General features: G+C 40.7%; 1 protein-coding gene across 5 annotated transcripts; it reads left to right on the top strand.

Annotated features, from left to right (window-relative positions):
• Positions 1-97: 97 nt before the first annotated feature.
• On the top strand, positions 98-19,554 carry LOC121642843 (catenin delta-1-like). Of its 5 annotated transcripts, XM_041989836.1 has the most exons (22): positions 98-455; positions 5,688-5,817; positions 6,761-6,924; positions 9,120-9,188; positions 9,298-9,417; positions 9,527-9,789; positions 10,272-10,553; positions 10,644-10,884; positions 10,996-11,218; positions 12,663-12,855; positions 12,970-13,087; positions 13,184-13,337; positions 13,551-13,568; positions 13,885-13,953; positions 14,513-14,640; positions 14,840-14,990; positions 15,080-15,272; positions 15,560-15,768; positions 15,881-15,922; positions 16,045-16,112; positions 16,286-16,389; positions 17,873-19,554. In XM_041989836.1, the coding sequence occupies exons 3-21, from the start codon at positions 6,766-6,768 to the stop codon at positions 16,343-16,345; spliced, it is 2,760 nt and encodes a 919-aa protein (XP_041845770.1). In that variant the 5' UTR covers positions 98-455; positions 5,688-5,817; positions 6,761-6,765; the 3' UTR covers positions 16,346-16,389; positions 17,873-19,554. The 5 variants fall into 5 exon arrangements, with proteins under 5 accessions (XP_041845770.1, XP_041845772.1, XP_041845771.1 ...); XM_041989838.1 differs by lacking the exon at positions 16,286-16,389 and having other exon boundaries at positions 99-455; XM_041989837.1 differs by lacking the exon at positions 13,551-13,568 and having other exon boundaries at positions 99-455.
• The last annotated feature ends 2,705 nt before the right edge of the window (positions 19,555-22,259 follow it).

The following is a 22,259-nucleotide window of genomic DNA, read 5'->3' on the forward strand; positions in this document are numbered from 1 at the left end:
CTATTGTTCTTGGGCAATCAATGAGATGACATCAGGGTGAGTACTGTGCGAGGTAGAGGGAGCGGCAACGGACATAAATGGGAGGAGATAGGATGCGACACTAGCTGGATTTAAACCACCCCAATTCCCTTTTATTTTTGTAATTAGAGAGTTGCACGTTATCAGTCATTACGTGTCTTACCCACTCATGAACGCTGTATCCAGAGACTGGCTGCAAACTGCTGAATGATTTTTAGCTGCCAAACTAACACCTGTATGAAAAGAGGAATTCTGAGTGCGCCACGTTCACCGTAAAGCCGCTTGTTGATCCCGCCCTCCCTCTGATAGAAAACTCAGTGATGTCGCTTCGTCTTTAACAAGCCAGATCCCGAAGACAGGCAAGGAGGGGGAAAGAGAGCACAAAACACTAAAAACGGAGCCGTCTGAAGGGGTCGGGACAGGTTTTCCCTGAGCAGGTGAGTTAAATCGTGATTGTCACTAGATATGTGGTTTATATGGGTTCGCGGTTTCTACAGATTGTGGCTACACTGCAGCGCTGGCAAGGAGTGGTCATATTCGACAGATCAACACGACTCTTTTTGGCTAACGTTAGCCAAAGATGCTAATATAAAAGTTAAACCTTTCATCTTTTGCCTGCCATGCACAATTGGTCGTTAGCAACCTTCTGCTAATAGTGGATATAACAAATTAAAAATCGTCCACATTGGCTGTATAGGCCGCCTAGCCGATATCTGTAGTTCTTGTGGCTAGTCTGTGTTTGCTATGCTAATGCTAGCCTTGCTGTTGGCAGCGTTTTCGGTCGGCTATGTGGGTTATTGTGATGCTAACGTTGCGAGACAGCCAAACCAGGTCATACGGTTGCTGAGCGTGCATTCAACCCAACTGAGCTGATTTGATCTCATTTAGCTGGGCACTGGCGTTAGCCCAATCACCGAAAAACCACTACAACACGTAGCTCTTTGTTCGTGGTAGTCGTTTAATATCAATGTGCTTTTATTGTTTGTGTGTGTACGCTTGTGTGTGTGTGAATTGTCTATTGCTGCCAACTATCTTAGTTGCTACAGACCTGTATTTGTATCATACGCTTGCTAATCACTCACAAAAGTATGTGGGGTTTCGCTAGATCAGAAGAATGCTGTTAGCAGCTCCAGATGGTTCACAGGAAGGTTTGAAGTACACCGGCTACATAGCTGTATATACATTTACTGTGATTTGACCTAGTTAACATAGCCGTTGATGGCTCATTTTAGCGTGTGCTGTCGGTAGCCGAGTGGTATCTATCCGACAACATAAGCAGATTTTATCACCTCGGTTTTCATTGGTAGAAAAACTCTAGGGGACAGAGTGCACCTCAAAACTACTACTATGTACTTGTTTGACCCATCTCGTTGTTGTGGGTATGTATATTCCTTAAGCCCTTTAGTGTACGTAATTCCACTGAAAGGGTGGTGGTCTGCCACACCATTTGAGATTATCAGTTTGTCACACTGAACCTGTTGGGTGGGTCATGTGTGAACTTGTTTTGTCGGGAAAATGGCTTGGGTGGGGATAACTGTCAGCCTTGGTGTGAGCAAATAAACCAGCTTTTCCATTGTAAACATTGGTTTAATGCAGGCACATATTGTTTTGTGGTTTAGAGTCTTCCCTTGGGGCTTCAGGTCTGTCCAGGTATATGTTTATACAATGTGTTTAAACTATAGGTGTAATTGGCCCAAGACTGTAGCTGTTAAGATGTGCTGCAGGTGCCACCACTAATAACACCACATGACAGCCTTTCCCAAAGACCCATCTCCAGGTCATTGTTTGATTGTTGACACATGCTTCGGACACAGGCTGCAGTTGTGTCTGCTCTTTTAAGTTCTGCAAGGTTAATCCATAAAGATCCAACAGATGTATGTTTGTCTATGAGCGCGCAAGCATGTTGACATCACGTGTGTATGTGTTTGGAGGTAAGTGGATTAGCGGGATAAAGCTTCAATCCCATTACAGGGCACACTCTGCTTTGGTATCACACTGACTTAATGTCAAGTTACAGTGTCAGTTAGCGCGAAATGTGTGAACAGATGTGCGCTTTTTTTGTTTTAGTAGCAGCTTTTGCTGCTGATTACAGGTGAAGGTGCTCAGTGCTTGAATCGGAGTTTAATTAAGGCAAAAAGGGGTTCATTGTTTTCATGTGGGCATGCTTGCAGATGTCTCCTGACAGTAAAGTGAGTCATGCTGACTGACGGCTGCAGAATCAGTTGGGGGAAATCTGACTCGTGGTATGTCAGAGTGCAATCAGATGTTGTTGACCTCAAGGCATGATGCTTGTCATTTTGAACTTTTGTTAATGTCCTGTTCAGAACAGAAGAGCATTACCCTTTTGTGTACTCCTATTTAATACATCCTAAATTCAACAAATCCTAACTTAGCTTTTTGTCATTCTTTTTTAACTGTTAATTGCTGTACAATAATTACTTCATTTTATGATTCTTATAAATTGTATTAGCACCCACTAATGTCTTTCTCCCTGATCCTTCAAATTCATTTGGCTCCAAAATTTTATTTAAATGAAAATTTGCTCTCAATTATGTTCATCAAAATTCAGTTTGTTCAATAACTAATGTAATAAGCTAAATTAAGAAGAGTAAAAATTATAACGAGGTGAAAGTGTGTCCAAAGATCATGAAAGCAGAACAGAAACAGTTCAATTGAGAACAGTCATATCAAAATGGGAAGTATTTTGTGGTCATATGAACATCATATTGACCACGGGGAAGGGGGTTTTGAGTTCACTTCAAAACACCACTGGGCATGCAGATATTTTTGAATGGTTTATAAAAGTGTGTGACCCAAAGACTTGAACTGTTTGTGTATAAGCGGCAATGTTGTGGAAACTGGTTTATAGGGAGCCATTGTATCCTTTTACTCATCTCTGAAGCCGATTCCATAGCATCCTGTTACTCAGGAAATGGGGAAGAGGGAAAAGGGGAGGGGAGTGGCAGTGGGATGGCATTGATTGTTTTCATTGTTCAGTGAAACTCAGTGCCGACTTTTAAGGCCAAAACTAACAGCTGTGAGAGAGTGGAGATGACTGGAGGACAGAACTCATTAGTATGTGAAAAGCAACATAATTTAACCCCCTTACTCATTCATACACGGTCAATCACATGTGTCCAGTGATGTCCTCCTCGCTCTCCAGCTATTTTCACACTTGTGTCTGTTCTCTGTTGCATAAACTCCACATTGTTTCACGAACCTCCCAGATAGACAGCTGCAACCTCCCTCCCGCCTGTGGTTAAACCCTAGTCACTCACAATCCTACTCCCAGCTCCACTTGCCAAAAAATAACGGTCTTTATTTATAATTTATCTAGTGGAAAATTCAATTGTCCTAATAAATTACATAAGATTAAGTTAAAGGACAATTAATTGACTGTGGCATGACCATAATGGAATGATAGTAGAAGATAAGACATGTAGTTTTATTTAATCTTTTTCAGGTCACAGTGACAAGAGAATTTGCCTTGAAATGCCACAATAGCAAATACTGATATCTGAATGATGATTAGCTGGTGTCCTGCTAAGATCCCTTTACAGTGGATGAGTGGGTGGGCAGCTAAGCTGAATAGCCCCAAGACAATGCCAGGAATGCAAGCCTAGCTTTTATCTTTTATTAAACAATCCTGACTTTATCTCTAACCCTGTCTTATCCTCATGTTTACTTTCACATTGTCTCTGTTTCGCTGCCCATCCATTTATTTTATATCTGTAGCTCTTAGACTCTGCTCATCTCTGTCTGTAGTAGATAATGTCTCCCCTTTCCTGGCTGTGACCATACATAGACATGGATGGTACAGGACAGCACATTGTTATTAGTTTAGGTAGGAGGTTATTATGACTCTGGGTGAGTGTGTATGACATAATTTTTTTTTTACCATCAGTCAGCCTCAACCTACATGTAAATCATGGTTGTGGTTCATGCTGATTAAACTTTTCTTGGGTAATTTTAAAGTATTGCCACACCTTGTTTTCTCATTAAACCATCCCACTTTCCTTCCTTTTCCCACACTTGCCTCCCTTTCTAGAGTTTTAAGTCAGTATGATGAAAAGTATGCCGATATCAGAGACTTTTAAAGGCTTTTCTAGGGAAAAATTTAACTTAGTTATTACTGTCAGTCTGTTACGATAGTCTACATGTGGTAATATCATTTCTCCCCCCACAACTAAATGCAGGTGAAACTGTGAGTCACTCATCGCCTGAACTCATTATGCCTTTGCTTGCCTCTCCGTTTGCACTTTTTAATGTTGTACCTGCCAGACACACAAACACCTGCTGTCTGAAGTTTAAATGCCGGTGCCTTTTTGTTGCCCAAACCCCCACAGCTCTCAGAAGTGTGTCTGTGCATGTTGGCCAGACAGCCCGAGAGACACTGAGCAACTGAAATCAAGCCACCCCTCCCCCTACCTTGTTTAACCTGTCATACAGGTGGTTGCATGTTGCAATACCTGAGTTGATTCAGTTTTAAAGCCAGAGCTGATGAGAAGCCAGGTTGTTGTAGTAGAGCATGTATCAACAGATAAGAGGATCTGAGTCTCCATGGCCCACTTGTTTGGCTGTGATATAACAATGTCCTTCTCTGGGATAAGATACCACGGTATATCAAAAGGGATAAACAGCAGATGTGTTGGGAGAGAAGCAATCTAGCAGTTGGGTTAAGGCAGTGGTTCCCATATTGTTTCTAAAGGCCCCTATTCATCGACAACAATAATATCAAGCTCCCCCTATCCCTCTACCACATGCACCGTAATGCTTACGAAGAAATGTGCCATGAAATAGTTTCTAGTTTATTGGCTCCTGATTGGTAAATATAGTTAAAACCATGTCAGTGGCAAAAGGCTTTGGAAGAGATGGAGGCTGTTTTTTAGTAAAACAACTCTGCTATATATGACAGTTGAGTAATTTATTTCTAAAGAATTCAACAGGCTTTTCTTTATGTTCAGGATGAGAAGTCCCCAGTTGGTGTTGTAACTTGTTTGACTTCAAATTGTCAGGTTCTGATATTTTGAGATATACAAGCCCAGGAGAGGATATGCCTCATCATTTGTGTGTGCGTGTGTGTGTTTTTTATTTATGTATTTGTTATGTGTATTAATGTATTAATATGTTATTGATTCAGCATTGTCTGCCCATTGGTACTTTCACAAATTTGTCCATCTTTTGCTATAAGTAAACTATAAGTCCCCCCAAGTGGGAACCACCGGGCCAAGGGTAGAAGAAGACTGATTAGAGAGAAAGGGCAGAGGAAAAACTAAAACCAAGGTTAAAAAAGAGAGAGAAGCAAGAGTTTGTAGAACATTTGGTTCTTGGAGGCTGTCACTATCTCTAAGGCTTTCTTTCTTCTTCTCCTTTATGCTGACTGTGAATATTCTGTGGCCCAGAAAGAGATGCAGGTTGGTCAGCTTCCCATAGCTAGCTGCTGTACACAGGCCAAATGTTGAGTAAATACAGGGTGTGTCTAAAGGCTAGGGCTACTGTATATCTGTCTTTTGCTGTGCTTGTTCTTCTCGCAGTGCAAACACAGTTCTGTTGACACACATGTACGGTATTCTCACAGTGTTGCTGTTTTTCCAAAATGAGGTGCCTTCACTGAAACATTTCTCCCTCACTATTCTTGTTGCCCCCCTCCCCTCTGTCTCACTCTGCAGTCCATCCCCCCTCCCCCCTGTTTCTCATCTTGGTGGTTCAGTGGCCTTCTACACATGAACAACTAGAGCACCATCTCTGACCGTGGTGTGATCTCTCACCTCTTCTGCCAAACCACGCCCACAGGTGAAGGTGTGTATTTAGGATTTTCTCTAAACTGGGCTTAGAGACGAGTTTTTCTCATGTATTTATTTTAGTCTGACTATAATGAGAAGTATGCACTTCATCTTGTTATCAAATATGCATGTTCAACTTCCTGCCATTGTAGAAGCATAAAGAATGCTTCTTATCAGTGCAGCTTATATTGCTCATGCATGAATGAAGAACATGAGACGAACATGAATGTGAGGCAAATGCCACTTGTCATTTTGTGCTGTTTTCAGTAAAAGAAGATTTGCTGTTGGTTAAAAACTCAGAAGACAGACCTGCTCCTGTATGAATCAGTTGATAAATGATTTTTATTTGGGGAAAAAATGGGATGTTGACATATTGAGCCATAGTAATGATCAGTGCGATGGGGTTGTAAAAAAAATAAAATAAATAAAGGCTCCCTTTTCAGTGCCCTATACCTGCAGTTCCTCACAGTTTGATTGCATTGTGTGTGTGACTTTTTTTGCTAAGCAAATTTTGATTGATACTGAATTTTGATTGTTGAATTTAGAGTAGTAAGACTGCATGTGGGTGGAAAAAATCCTGAAGAGAATTAGGATTGGTGGGCCTTTTAATGGATTGGTGCTATACAAACTCCACTGTGATTAAGTTAAATTTCAGGGCTGGATTTCAACTGTGGACAGCGGTAACAAGCGTGCTTTCCTTTGTGAGCCAAAAGCAAAATAAACTCTTATCTTGAGATGCCATAAACATTCCAGGATGGCATCTCAGCCTCAGTCCCAAAATATTATCTCTGATGATACATTGTGTTGGGCATAGTATTCCTTTTTATGTTTTTAAAATCAGCTCAAACAACCCTACAGTGCTTTGGAGTGTCTGTTTTTCTTAGGCGCTCTGTGCTGTGGTGTCTTTGCATCTGTATGGATGTGTGTAACGCCCCTCTCTCCCCTGCGGGGCTGTGTAGTGTGTATGGAGCAGTGTGAGAGTGCAGCGGCTCTGCTGGAGTCAGTCAGGGAGCAGGAGGTGCAGTTTGAACAGCTGACCCGGGCGCTAGAGGAGGAGAGGAGGAGAGTGGGCCTCCCTGCCACCAGCCCCTCGGCCCTGGGTCACCCCTTCCCTCACATGCAGGTAACACGCCCCAAAGAACCCGAACATTCCCACCGCAAGTTTCTCACAACCATTTTCCACCTTTGCATCAAGTACATGATGGATCCTCATTCCCCTCATCCAACCCCTTCAGTGAAGTCATTCATCTTTTTTCCCTCTGACATCCATCAATCATTCATCCACTGTCTCCTCGGTCCCGCCTCCTCTCCACCGGTGCTTGGCAAGTTTGCGACTGTGTGTGTTCGTGAGCTGCATCATTAAGCGTCATTGTTTACTGGTTTTGTATCTTAAACCCGTCTCTTTTTTTCACTCATATCTGCCAGAACGTCAGTACATGGCTGCACGTAGTTCCAGTTCTAATGATGTGTCTGATATGATCATTGCACACTTTGAGCATGCTTTCTCTGTCACTCATCAGATACACTCTTCCAAATGCTTGTGTACCTTGTTGTTGCTTCATGTTTTGGAATTTCAGTTATTTCCGCTCCGCTCCTGCATGGCACCATATGAAATGAGGTCATCTGTCATGCATGTGTCACACACACTTTCTTTCTAAATAGTACCTGTAACATTTTGATTTAGCCTTTTTTAAGCACTTTAATATATATCTGCTGTTCCAGCTATACAGTAATCATTACTTTTCATCAGCTGTTAGTATATTGAACATCTTTTAATTATTTTAATAAAATGCAAATTCAGCATGTTGTCATTCTTTATAACCTGTCTTAGTATTGTGAAGTAAGGACCTTTTTTTATGTAATACTACGAATTTGGTTTTACAGAGTTCATAGCCCGCCATCATAATTTCCTGCAACCTGTGATAATGTATTGACAGCTTGTTTTGTCAGACGAAGACTGAAGATTCTGAGATATTAAGATTAAGTCTAAGAAAACCAGCAAATATTTACATTTGAGAGCTTTAATTATCATTTATTGGTAGAGCCCTTCCAACTTTATTATATGGCAATGTTAAGATTTTTCTCCTGGTTGTAACGTTTCTTAATTTTGTTTACGTAACCTAAAAATGGAGATTTCCACAGGTTTCTTTTTTTATTTAGGTGTGTGTAGTATTGTTCATGTATCTCTTTTCCATAGATAAATATCACATTGCCTGTTGGAGAGTTTGAGGACTCCTGCTCTGTTTTGTTTACTGCCAAATGATTTGGTTAGACAACATCTACTTTAGCCTTTTTAGTATTCCAATTTGTAGTTACCACCTGTCCCTGTTTTATCAAGTCTTTTGAACAATTGTAAGAGCAATTAAAGCAAAATACATTATGCTGTTAGGTGAAACCTAGGAATTGAGCATTTGAGCAAAAGATTAAATATCTTTAGAAGATTTGTTAAAGGCCTTTCTGACATAGATTAGGTCTTTTGTTTTGTCTCTGCTGGATCTTTTCAGGGATGAATGCTGAGAAACTTGTATTTCTGTTGTATGGCCTTGTTGATGATTTATATCCTGAAATATTATCAGTGATGGAGGTGTAGAGTATGTGCTCTACTTGCTTTGCACAATATACAATTTCAGAGGCGCTGTAAATGGGATGATCTCATGAGAAGGGCTAGCTGCAGAGGAAGTATTCCTCTAGCTATAAAAGCACCCTAGTGCATTTCCTGTCCCTTTTGTTTTCTAACTGTTCTTTCTCCCAGTGGGCTTAAGATTATGTGCAGTGTGATGTGCTGTAGCCGAGGTCAGAGTTAGTGTTTTTGATCTTAAAATTCTTTTTGTTCTTGGTCACATCACAGTAATGCTGAAACTGATAGTAAATGGTAGGAAATGGTTGCAACAGCTTTCCAAAGCAGTCCAGTGATACCTCAGAAACACATGATTGCTGATATCTAGGCAGTTACATTGAGTCCAAAATTACTGTAACTTCAGGTTGGGTAATTGTTTTTACAGTATAACAGTCACTGATTACATAAGAGTTTAGTGCAGAAGGACGTAGCGTTTGTGGATTTCTGGCTGCTTTCCAAAATGTCCTCCCCTACGTCTGGCAAGTTATTCAGAACATAAATATGCAGAGACTGCTTGGCCATCACTGAATGTGCTTGGGCAGCAGTAATGTCATCTGGGTGGTTGTAAGAACAGAGTTAGCCCTGACTATTTGGAGACATGGTTTTAGGCATAGTTATATGTGCTGCATTAGAAAAATTGTATGATATGGAGCATTTTAATACTTTGTGATTTCCAATCTTGTCTCCCTCTTTCATCACAGAACGGGCGTTTAGGGGATGCAGACATAGAACGTCTGAAACTGACTGACTCGTTTATAAACGGCACACACGTATGTGTATATAATTATGAATATATAGTGGCTCATATTTGCTTTATATAGTTAATCTGAAAATTTTGTTTATTTGATGACGTTTGCATGTGCAATGTCCTGGTTACAGTACAGAATGGTGGACCCTGCACACGGTGCTCTGGATGAGAGCTATACACCAGAGGACGACTCCCATGAAGCCCACTCTGTCTTTTCTGAGGAGGGAACCACACGGCGGACAGATAATGGGGTAGCGGCATGTTACATATTTGCCACTTTCATATGCATATCTGAAAATGCTATTTTAACATTGTGATTAAAAATGTGTAATTATTTGTCCTGATATCACTGTCCATCAGATGAAAAAACCAATCTCACGCACAGTTTTGCCCACTGAATCATTATCCATTGATGGGGTCTTGTCGATGCCTGGTATGGGGGTCTACAGCGCCACACTGGACCGTCCTTACAGGCAGCCTGGAGTAGGAGACTACCCCACAGCCACAGTACCCAGAAATTACCACTATGGACCAGTAGGAGGGTATGACGATTACAGAGGAGGTCCACCATCGGACGCATACGCTAGTCTGAGTAGAATGTCACACATGGATGAACGCTACAGGTAGAGTGCAGACACCTAATCATCTCTCATCATGATAACTGAGGGTTTGGATTTATTAGTTATACAATAACATTTTGCTTTATTAACATTGTCAGATTTGTATAGTCATAACATACAAAATCTATATTTTGAAACAATGATGTATGCATAAACCAGAAATCCCATTCAGCTCTGGGCGTCACCAGTAATGGACTGCAGAGCTGGAATACATTTTTTTTTCTTTCTCCAAAAAGTAGTTGCCAAAATATTTACATTATTCAAAAGATGTTTTAGTTGGAACGGTTTAATCTCCTGTTTATGGTTAACAGAACAAGAAAAATGACGTTGTAGTACTCTGAGGTCAAAAGTCGGGTGATGCATGTCTGTGTCTGTCAACGTTTCTCATCCTGCTCATTCTAATTCTGCTTCTAATAAAACGTATATTCTAAGAAAATTGTTTTACTGACTGACACATCGCTTTCATCCCTGCTATCTTTCTCCAGGCCAATGGATGGTTACAGAACTCTGGATTCTGGCTACAGGGCACCGAGCCGTCAGCAGCATGACCCATATGCTGCGCAGCCCCAAGTGGGTCGGGGAATGAGGAACATGGGCTCAGCAATGGAAATGAGGTATGGCCATGGCCACTACGGTTTGGAGGATGATCAGCGTAGTGTCGGATATGATGACTATGGCATGGGACCCCCACCTATTCATCCTGGAGGCTATGGTACCATGCCACGCCTGGGGCCAGGGCCTGGGGGCATGGACAGACGCAGACTCCGGTAAAGCATAAATGTGCTGTTCTGCACTTAATGTAAAATATTACATCTTTTATTTGAAACGTACAATAAATCTCTATTTTCAACTTGCAGGAGCTGTGAGGACACTTTAGACAGTGACATGGGAGGAGTTGACCCTTATGCATGGGGTGTTCCAATGACACTGGAAAGGGGTAGCATGGCTTCTTTGGACAGCACATTGAGAAAGGCCCCTCCCACTTCATGGAGACAGCCAGAGCTACCAGAGGTGATTGCTATGTTGAACTACCGTCTGGACCCTGTCAAGACCAACGCTGCTGCCTTCCTTCAGCATCTCACATTCAAAAATGACAAAGTGAGACAATCTTCACAGTTACATGCACAATATTCACATTTTACTTTTGTATTTTGAATTCTGTTAGTTACTGTAAATCTTTTTATTTGAGTGTGCTAACAATGTTTGCAGGTAAAGTCAGAAGTGCGTCGCTTGAAGGGTATCCCAGCCTTGGTGTCTCTGCTGGACCACCCCAGCAAGGAGGTTCATCACTCAGCATGTGGAGCACTGAAGAACATTTCATATGGAAAAGATGCAGACAACAAGATTGCCATCAAAAACTGCGATGGAATACCTGCCCTGGTCAGGTTACTGAGGAAAACTCATGACCAGGACCTTACTGACACCATCACAGGTATCACTGCTCATAGGACCCACTTATAAGCAATAACAGTCATTAGTATTATTGAGCAATTTTTTTTTTTTATGTTTTTGGGGGCGTTGGTTTGTTAGCAACATGACTCAAAATTAAATGGATGGATACTGATTAAATTTTCAGGATATTAAAATGAATAAGGAACAAATTATTAGATTTTTGGGGGTGATCCAGATCACCACCTGGATCCAGGAAATTTTTAAAGGATTCTTTACAGGCGCAGGGCAGGCTCAAACATCCGGGAACATGGGTGAACTTTGTTACATCCAGGTGTTTAGCTGGTGAAAACAAAAGGTTGCTAGTCTGTAACACCACTGGGTTTTCAGCATCGATCCTCATAGATTTCTCTTTGATTTTTGTAGAATTTCCTTTAAATTTGCTGAAAAGTTGTGTTGTGGTTGGCTGCCATAAACATAGTTGTTCCACAGACAGAGATCGTTCTTCGAACTACGAAGAAGACTCAAAGCACCTATCAAGCTTGTCAATGCTGACGGTACCATTGTAGTCCTTCGAAATATTCTATAATTTGTTCAGATAACTTTGTATAAAACATTTATTATGTTTAAAGCATATGGAATGTCTGGTTACAGTAACAATAACAAACATCTGGTGGTGGTTTTTGTGACGTTTTCAGTGTTTCTCGTTAGCAGCTCCTTCACAATATGACGGCAGCTAGACATAAGAGCATTCATTCAGTCCTACTGCCACTAGCTTCTCCTCATCTGAATGAATGAATTCATTCATTTGATAGGGACACGCACTACTATACATTGACCTTAAAGGGAAATATGTTTGGTGCCAGGGTTTAGTAAAGCTGCCAATTTCCACCTGTTGTCCCTTGAAAGGTAGTTGTTGATACAAGCACTAATATTTTACTAACAAAAGAATTGCCACTAAAAAGACAACAAAAGAACAATATACAATGACATGGTGGAGGGCTGCGCTCTCAAAGTGCTTCTAGTTTTAAAAAGGCTCACAAAAGAATTGTTTTGGAAGTTCAAACAAAAACACTGGTCTGAAAACCATCCCACTTTTTTTGTTTTGTTTTTTAAAGGTCATAATAGGGTGAACAAATATGACTCCGATTTGACATATAGAAATTACAACATGGAATGCTCAACAGAAATGACTGGCAACACATCATATGACTTGCATCAGGTGGCGCTGCTAGTTCTCCGGTAGGAAGCATGGGGATGTAGACCGTGGACCGCAGTAGCTCACCCATTGAAATTCTATCCATCCGTTTTGCATGTGGAAAACATGCAAACTCTAGATAGAAAAGCCCCAGCTAAGGTTCAAACCAGGAACCTTTATGCTGCTGGGCGACAGCACTAACCACCACAACACCAAGCAGCCCCCCCACCATAGAAGTTTCCTGGTTTAAATAAAGTTAATGATAACAGTTTTTATTTTATTGGTGCAGGCACCTTGTGGAACCTCTCTTCCCATGATTCAGTAAAGATGGAGATTGTGGACCACGCGCTGCATGCCCTAGCCGATGAAGTAGTCGTTCCACACTCTGGTTGGGAGAGAGGGAGCAGTGGAGGCGAAGAGAGCTGCAAACCACGACATCTGGAGTGGGAGACCGCCTTGACCAACACTGCTGGCTGCCTTAGGTTTGTAAGGATTTAGTGGATGGAAAGCAGAGAGAATTTTAGAATAGAGACAGCAAGGCTAATTTTGAATAGAAAACATGCAATTATGTGCTGAATTTTGTGCATTTTCAACAGGAATGTGAGTTCGGAACGCAGCGAGGCCAGGCGTAAGCTGAGAGAATGCACGGGACTAGTGGATTCACTCATGTACATTGTCCAGTCGCAGATCAACCGCAAAGATGTTGATAATAAGGTCATTTTTCACTGGAGACTCTGATTGTGTTTACATTAGATATTTTTATCTGTATGTATGTACATGTTTGATTGTTTTCATCCCTTATTCCTGTAGTTGGTGGAAAATTGTGTCTGCCTCCTGAGGAACCTGTCCTATCAGGTTCACAGAGAAGTCCCTGGTTGTGAACGCTACACAGAGACCGCTCCGCTCAACCAGGGCCCACCACCAGCTAACAAAGGAGGTTGCTTTGGCTCTCGAAAGGGCAAAGGTCAGTTTCTAGCAGACATTTAAGCCAAGAGTTTCACAGTGTCTGAGATTTGTTGATGAAAGACAGCCAGTTGGTTTGTTTGAGCTTGCTGGTGGTGGAAGCACCTGTCGCTGTTTTTCACACTCTTCCACCGTTCTCCTTTTTTCCTTTTCTCTCGCCTTCTTCTGCCTTTCCACCCTCTTTTGTGTCTTCCTATTTCTCTGCTGTGTTTAGATGAGTGGTTTTCCAAAGGTAAGATTTTCTTCTTGTGTTCTGATTTAGCATTTAAAGCCAACTGGCGCCACTTATTTTTCCTAACGCAGAAACAAAACCATAGAGAAACTGAGTCCACTGTTGAAGTCGCGTGCAGCACTTGTATGTTTGGATGTCGCTGAAACTACACTGCATGCTGATGATGCTTGTTCACTGGTTGCATGTTTACTTGTAAACTGTAAAACTGTAAAATAAGAACACTAAAAGGCCGATAATATCTGAACACTCATTTCATCCAGAAAAGCACAATTATTTTGTTTTTATCTGCTTAGTCTTTTTAATTATTTAATTGCAGGAAAGAAAGATGGGGATGATGGAAGTCGAGATCAAGTTAATATTCCAAAGAGGACAACTCCTGCCCAAGGTATCTGTCTATTTTACCTTCAAACCTTTGTAACAAATCAGTTGACAAGTTTCAAATCCATGTAATTAGTTTAGCCACGGTGCATATAAAAGTACCAAATGAATGAAACCTATTTCAAGACACGGGGCTCTTTTCAGTAGTTGTTAGCACTTAGCTCAGCACTTAGCTCCATCTCTGCATTTTAAACTGCAGAGAAGCTGTGAAGATATTTTATCCGGTGGTGTTTTATCTTTTAATGTCACTATTGCATTACTTTGATTTTTAATTTCTTGTCAGGACTACTAGACCTTTTTTTTTTTCTTTAAATCATATTACTTTAAGTTTGTTTTGGGATAAGGTTCATCTTGAACTTTTCAAGGTCTGAGATATTAGTTTATGGAGCCAAACTAAAAATTCCTTTCCCATCCCTTATGGTTACGACTAGCTTGTCTCAGCAAGGATCTGTGGTATTCTGTTCATTCAGGAGAAAGCCGTGATGCATGTTGTTTTTTCTTTTTTCAGTCCGAACAATCAAATCTTTAAATTTAAACTAAAGTTCTTGTCTTTCTGCTGACATCAGGTTATGAGCTGTTGTTTCAGCCAGAGGTGGTTCGTGTTTACACATCACTGTTTAAAGAGAGCAGGAACCCATCTGTGCTGGAGGCTGCAGCTGGCGCCATCCAGAACTTGTGTGCTGGCCGCTGGACTGTGAGTACTTGTTTATCTACTTTTTTATTAACAACATGGACTCTGCTGTGAAACTACTGAGAACAGAAGAATTTTCAGTTTGAATATACCTGCGTTCTTAATCTTGAACCCACTATAAATTTATATTGAGCTTTCTTTTGCCACAAAATTCTCTAAATGTGCTAATGTTACTTAATGCCTCTGTGTTCTTGCTGTTCAGTACGGTCAGTATATCAGGGCCACCGTGCGTCTGGAAAAGGGTCTCCCAATGATGGCAGAACTACTGGCTCATGGTAATGACCGTGTGGTTCGAGCAATGTCTGGAGCCTTGAGGAACCTCGCTACTGACAACCGTAACTGTGAGCTGCTAGGTAAAATAAAATTCTATATTTTACTGAAGGACATGCTTTAGCTGTTATGCAAGATGAGCACGCTTTGACTTGCTGCCTTCCTCCTGCAGGTTTGCATGCTGTGCCTAACCTTGTGGCCAACCTGCCTGGAGGCCAGAACCAGTCTGGTCGCACTCTGACAGAAGAAACGGTGGTGTCAGTACTGAGCACACTTGCCGAGGTCCTAGGCAATAATCTGGAGGCAGCAAAGACACTCCGAGCATCACAAGGCATTGAAAGGCTGGTGCTTATCAACAAAGATGGGTAAGGGTTTTATTGTGTTTCCTGCTGATTAGCTGCTTTTATAAACATAAACCTTGACTATACAACCCAAACCTATTTTCCTGTCTTTTAGTTTTTATTAGTAGGTGATTCCTCATTTTACTGTCGAAGATGCATAAGCAAAGAATGCTAAATATAAAGCCTAAAATGGCAGAAATGTGCATTACAAGCCAATATGTATGTTTTGATCATGCACATTAAGACATTTTCTTTGTGTAAAATTTACTAAATTTCAATAACGAGTGAATACATCTGGGGGTCTCCTGCAGCAAGCGCTCTGAACGTGAAGTACGAGCAGCAGGACAGGTGCTGCAGCTCATCTGGGCTCACAAAGAGCTACGCCGGCCTCTTGAGAAAGATGGCTGGAAGAAGACAGACTTCATGGTCAGCCTTAATCCTGGCAGCATCGCCACCAATGGCCCGAGCACCCGAGCTAATGGCACCTACGAGGAAAGCACCACACCACTACTAGACAGAGGTCAGCGTGAGATCAGGCCTTAGTGGGTCTTAGTGTCTGCAAAACATGGTGGTTTTTTGCTTGCTTGCTTGATTTGTATGTCTTATGTTCTTTATGTTTTTTTTCTGGTCAGGGGAGAAGAGGGCCATGATTCCTATGAATGACCTTGGCCCTGGTAAGTACATTAGTCTCTTAAAGAACTGAATCAAATGTGTATTAGAAAATTAAATCTGTGCTAATGTTTTTTTTGTTTGTGTTTTTTTTTTTTTTCTTTCCTTCCTCCTTATCGTTTCCTAGAGGGCTACTCTACACTGGACCAGAGGGAGAGGAGACACACTCTGGATGAGACCACAGACACTTTACCGGTACTGTTAATATCTTGCTCACATTTAAACAATTGCTGATTTAATTATACTAATCCTTAACCTCTTGCATAACAATTAATAATCCCTCACTGTAACCTTTTAAACCCCACAATTACTGACACTTTTTCACCTTCACTTCCTGTTTACTTTCTCTTTCTCTGATTATCTCTCAGCGAGGGGTGTATGGGGGCAGAAAGGGCTCCCTGCCCCTGTTGGACTCCTACGATGGTTAGCCCTAACCCCTCTCCTCTACCCCTTCTCTGCATGTAACAGCATGGTATGTCCAACTGACCTCTAATCCTGCATGGACTCTATGAGCTGTGTTCCTTGTGTCTCTTATAACTTTAGGCCCTTGATGAAACCTGGTCTGTGTCCACAGTGGTGTGCTGAAACACGGACAGAAGTCTGTTTGTGCTGATGTGTAACGTAACTATGTGGTACCCTGATGTTCTGTGCTGTACATGCTGGTACAGTTGCTGCATTGTGGCCTGTTAGTTTAGATTTCAGTCCTATGATGATAAAGACTTAAACTTGTTGAATAATAAATGTTTGCACAGTGGTGTTGTCACAGTACCAACATTTTAATTTTATCAATGCCAACATTGATAAACATAAAAACAATTATCATTGAGAGCTATCTTTGAAATCTTAAACTGAAGCATCAACTGGTGTTTTACGTATTGCTTATTCAAGAAATATTTAGTAGTGAAATATGACATGAATGTCCATGATACACACATTCATGTGAACAGGGTCATCTACCCTCTGATTCACATGTACATACTGGGAGATATTAACTTGACATGGTTATTCTTTGGCATCCAGTCACAACAAACTTGAACATACACAGGTTCCCGCTCAAAGCCAACCATCACCTGCTCATTTATGAAAATAACAGCAGCCATAATCCTGTTGGCCTCTTCTTCCCCTTGTGTTCTGTTGGCTTGATGCTGGTGCTGTGGTTTGTGTGAGCACCCCCTTGTGGTTGTGTAGGGAACTGCAACAAAGTAAGATCCTTGTGAGAACATTAAACTTTTATGATTCATTGGCATGAAATCAGAAATCTAGGACAAGAATCTATTGCAAGACTTTTTCTTCAAGTTTTAAGGTAAATTGTCAAACTTGCTGCAAACTCTTAAATTATACCAGGTAATCCTAGTTAATGTTTTTTTTTTTCCAATCCCATTTTAAATCCAACAGAGAATGTCAAGACTAAAAATAAACCTTTTTCTAAATATTATGGAGAGTTAATTACACTTAAAATACAAAATACAGGATTAACATGTTACAGCTTTTTTTTTTATTTTTTTTTTTTTTTTTAAAAAAGACATTTTGGAAATCCTTTTAGCATCCACAAGATTCACTAGTGCGTTCCCACTCGTAACTCAGCCAGCCTCCCCCTCTTCCGGCTTTATTTTTGGAAATTGAGGTGTCCTTTTACAATATTTGAACAATTTTTGGGAAACAAAGCAAGAAAATGGACACAAATGAAACAAGCCTATGATGTCCTCTGCTCAGCAGCTAAGCTGGAAAAAATATAAACAACCAGCCTTTTGGCTCTTCCTATATTGAGGGTTAATGTTGACTTGAATTAAAACTCAGAAATTACAGGATTATCTGTAATTGTGACGGCACTAGTGTGCAAGATGTCATACTTCTTCTTCTTTTTTGTTGCCTTGTTTGTACTTTGACAGTTCCATTTAATTTACTGCATGTTTTTGCATGTCCTCTAATAAATATGCTTTGCTCTATTCCTTCAGAAAAACTGATAGTGTGCATCACCCAGACTGGGCCGTCCCTTCCGTACCACTGCTACTGAGGAGAAAAGTTCCACACATGGAAAGTCTCCTCTCACCTCTGTAACTTCCTCTCCTCCTCTCCATCTCCACACAGATGGGCTCAAAAGACGAGGGTTGGCATCCAAAGAAAGCGGTTATGTTGCAGATAAAAAGCTTCATGCAGCGCACGCACACACACAAACACTAGTACCCCTACTTATTTCTTCAACTGTAGCAGCAGAAATATATTCAGTTAATAAATTATAATTCTCTTCTGTAAAGGCAATCACCTTTGTTGACAATCATTTAATTCTGATGTTTTCATCCTGCTCGTATTTTTTTTTTTTTTTTTTTTTTTTTTAACCATTTAAAGTAAATTGTTCTCATGGTCAACATGTTGCTGCCAACACCCACATCCTAACAAGTTTGTATTTAGACTTCTATGTAGGGTTTATACTGTATATAAAAAGAAAACGAAGTGACTGCATTAGTTTTGGCTCATTTTATTTAAATTGTCCCTTCACCCGGAAACGTTGGGAGTTTGGATGCACCGACAGGCCGCCTTGTAGATGGAGAATGTTTGTTTATATAGGAGTTATTTTTCTGTCTAGAGTTATTTTCTCTGTTGGGATGAGCAAAGACCTGAAAGGGCAGGTGTGTGTGTGTGTGTGTGTGTGTGTGTATGTTTGGTGGATGTTGAACCTGTGGCTGTGTGTGTTTAAAAAAAAAAAAAAAAATGAATATGGACCTTTTTTCTTTATTTTTGAGCGTGTCTTTGTGCACAGACCAGACACAGAAAATGCCACATTTTATTTTATTTCTCATAATGCATGTTTGTTGTTCCCCTCTTCATGTGACACATTTTTTCCTGCTGCCTGTTATAGTTTAACTTTGTTTTCTTTTACTACTCAAATGAGGAAAAAAAAAACAAAATTCAGCTGTTTCAGTTTTGACTTTGAGGATTTTAGCTGACCTGCTTAGTACACCGTGTTAAACCTGGTACTGAGATGTGAAGCCGTCAGCAAACACTACTACATGTTCAGCCACTATCATCTAACCATTCCTTACTCTACTGTAAAATCTCTCCTATCTGTTCATTTTCAAAGATGGAGAAGAATAAGTGGTAATAACTACCTGAGTCTGAATTACTTACAGAGGGGAAAAATGCTTTGTACACATTCATTCCAGTTCATCTGCATCCGTTTTGCAACATTTGCAAATAAAAATACAAATTTGGGAGAATAATCTCCTCAAAGGAGACTCGAGATTTAACAAATGTGGGAGCGAAGTAGCCAAAAAGACATTTTATGATGTATGACCGAATGCTTCATTATTATTTTTTTTTTTATTTTGTACCTTCTTCCTTTGTGTCTGGTTTGTTCTTTATTTGGGTTTGTATGTGGGTGAGAGCATTATGCAATCTGTTCTACTTTTTAATCCAACTTTTACAGCTAAGTTTTTAAATGCAAAAGAGACCAATCATTTTTGTTTTCTAAACTCTTCACACGTAGTATATTTGTACTGTTGCCTAACCATGTAAAATGTTGTTCCATTCATACCTGCCTTTGCTCTGAGAACTTGCTTTTTCAGTGAAGTATGTAACTGGTTATACTGTTGGTTTTTTGTTTTTTTTTATATAAATAAAGATGTTTTCTTAGACAAGATTTTGTAGCATGTGATGTGGTTGTGTGTGAAGTGAGAAAAGACTTCTGTCGCTAAACTTTTCTAATTAAAGAGGGACAGACTGTAATTTCATCCCCTGGCGCGTGTTAGGGCAAATGCTTAAACCTGACACTGATCATGCTTCAGCTTGTTCTATTGAGCTTGGTTTTGGGATGTGTAAATTATCAACACTTGTATCTAGGAAATCATTTGTCACCTGACCTTTTTAATACAAACGCATTCATTTCCTAACTTAACATACCAAATCACGTTCATGTCTTTTAAACTTCTGAACCATGATCACCACAGCAACGCTAAAGATTTGAGTGATGACACACTCGGCTTTGCTGCTGTCTCTGATTACACTGAGCTGTGAATTGACATGGAATAGTGGTGTTTGTCCCTGGAAACATGAGGGTTTATTGAGGACATAAAGGTGTCTTGACATTCCTAGTATGCGGCACATCTGAAATGTATCCCAGACAAACCAAGAAGCAGCTGCACGACTACGAAAGCTTTACGTGCATGTCGGCGTGTGAAGGTTTGATATTAATCAAGCTAATGCATCTGTTATGTGACAGCCTGTGGGCCTAAATTAACCTTCACTTTGATTACGTATGCTGCAGAGCATACAGTAGGTGGGAGAGCTTATATTAACTTTTTAAAGCAAGGTATGAAGATGGTGGTGTTTCTAATATCTATTTTCTCATTTCTTTCCATTTCTATTATTTTAAAAGTAATAAATCCAGACATGTCACCACTGTTCCCCATCAGGTGACTTCATTTACAGGTTTATAAGCCTTTTTACTTCTTTTCCTTGCAGAGCTGCAGCAGGTGGATCATAAAACAGTTGTCAATCACAAAAGCTGCTGCTTGGGAAGACAAGATTTGGACTAAAAATGGCATTATCCTTATTCATTTTAAATGTTCTGTAAAATTGGGAACTGAGTTGAAACATAAAACATCAAGTATCTAAACTGTAAGATGGAAAATGTGAAGGTTATGTAGGTTGTTAAATCTTATGGATGTATTTTCAGAATTGTAAAATATTACAGAGAAATATAAATGTCATCCAACTACTGCAAGCACATACCTGACTCACGTGTGTGTCCATGTCTGCCTTAGTCACTGTGTGTGTTTCATGTTTGTAACTCATGCAGCTGGTACAAACAGACGACTCCTTAAACCTGAGATCCCATAGCGGCACCCCCACCCCCACCCCAAGCCTCATCCTCTCCCCTTCCCTGGGTCCTGTCATTGGGTGTCATTTCTATTTAGGGCTCCCATGCTGTTCTTCCTTTCGTTCTGTGTTCTCAAGTAGAAGCAGCGACATTTCATTCCAGCACGCAATATCAGAGGGGAAAATCTGCTGGCAGGCACAAGTAATCGGAGAGGAACAACTGATTTTATGAGGGATTTAACAGTGGATTCATCACTGTTCAAATTTGGGGAGTCATAATCCATGTTACAGTGGGCAAACCACATCCTTTGGAGTTTATGTTTGGCTTCAGTCTTATTTCCTTGTGATTCCTTTGGACTAAGTTGGTGGAGGAACGTGTTTAAGAACTAAGGAGCAACTTTGTTTTGGAGTGTAACTCATGGATTCGCCCGAGGGCCCCAATCCGTCCTCTCCAAACTTGGGTGAGGAGTCTTCTGATGGTGCTCCGGTTCCAGACTCCTCACGTCACACCTCACACACTGGAAATCAGAGTGGGCTCGGCAGCCTAGGATACATACTTGGAGTGGCCTGGGACCATCTGAGGCCGTTCATTCCCTTCTTCCTCATCAGCTTAATGGTTGTGGCCCTTGTTTACCTAATGCAGGCCATCATATATGGGGGTCCCTTTAAGGATCCGCTATTCTTTGTGAAGTTTAATGAGCGGTGGCCCCCACCAGCTCCTCATCGACAGGACTCTCCATACCCTACCAAGGTTTTCAGTCCTGTCCCGTCTCCGTCATTTGAGCAAGTTCTCGCTAAACTGCTCAGAGTCAATGAGACGGTGTGAACTGGAAAAGCTTTCTTTTCAACATGAATTTGGGAAACAGGAACTCATCACCACCGATATTTGACTGGGAGACACTTGTTGACCTTTTCACCAGACCCCAGAGGCATTGGCACTTTAAAAATTTGTGAAGCCTTAAGAATTGTCAATATTTGATCATCAATGTCACCAAAAACTTTTTTTTTTTTTTCATATGGTCCAAAGAGAGCTGAAACAAAAGAGACAAAATGTTTTATGTCTCATTTATTGAGCAAAATAATTTACTGCGTTATATCCTGTAAGTATGTGTGAGTCATGAAGATAATATAAAGCTTAATATAACAGTCAGGTGGTTTCTATTAGTGTGATGACAACCAGGTGTGAGTGGGTACTCTGAAATATTTATTATAAAAAGTATCTCCCAAAGTCAGACACTGTTGACGTGTCGATTTCTGCAGGCAGAGCTGCAAGGACAGAGCCGCTGACCACCAGAGAAAGGCTGCTGCATGACTGCAGAGATCCTGTGGACAAGATCATGAGACCAACACGCACTTTTAGGTTTAAATGAGAGATTTTGCATCTAGACAAGACTAAGAACCTTGTGCTATTAATGAAACATGGTAATGACATTTTCATGATCTGGGCCTGTGTTGCTGTATATGGGTCATAACGGTTTCCCATTATTGATTAAACAATTTTTAAATTAGACCAGCCCGTTATAAAGA

Source organism: Melanotaenia boesemani, chromosome 7 (assembly GCF_017639745.1).
Source record: "Melanotaenia boesemani isolate fMelBoe1 chromosome 7, fMelBoe1.pri, whole genome shotgun sequence".
Classification (NCBI taxonomy): domain Eukaryota; kingdom Metazoa; phylum Chordata; class Actinopteri; order Atheriniformes; family Melanotaeniidae; genus Melanotaenia; species Melanotaenia boesemani.

Bases quoted from the DNA above. Each gene is read 5' to 3' on its own strand.
- LOC121642843 (XM_041989836.1), top strand. From the start codon at position 6,766: ATGGAGCAGTGTGAGAGTGCAGCGGCTCTGCTGGAGTCAGTCAGGGAG. The intron at 9,189-9,297 runs GTATGTGTATAT...TCCTGGTTACAG, and splicing joins CGTTTATAAACGGCACACAC to TACAGAATGGTGGACCCTGC. The intron at 11,219-12,662 runs GTATCACTGCTC...TTATTGGTGCAG, and splicing joins CCTTACTGACACCATCACAG to GCACCTTGTGGAACCTCTCT.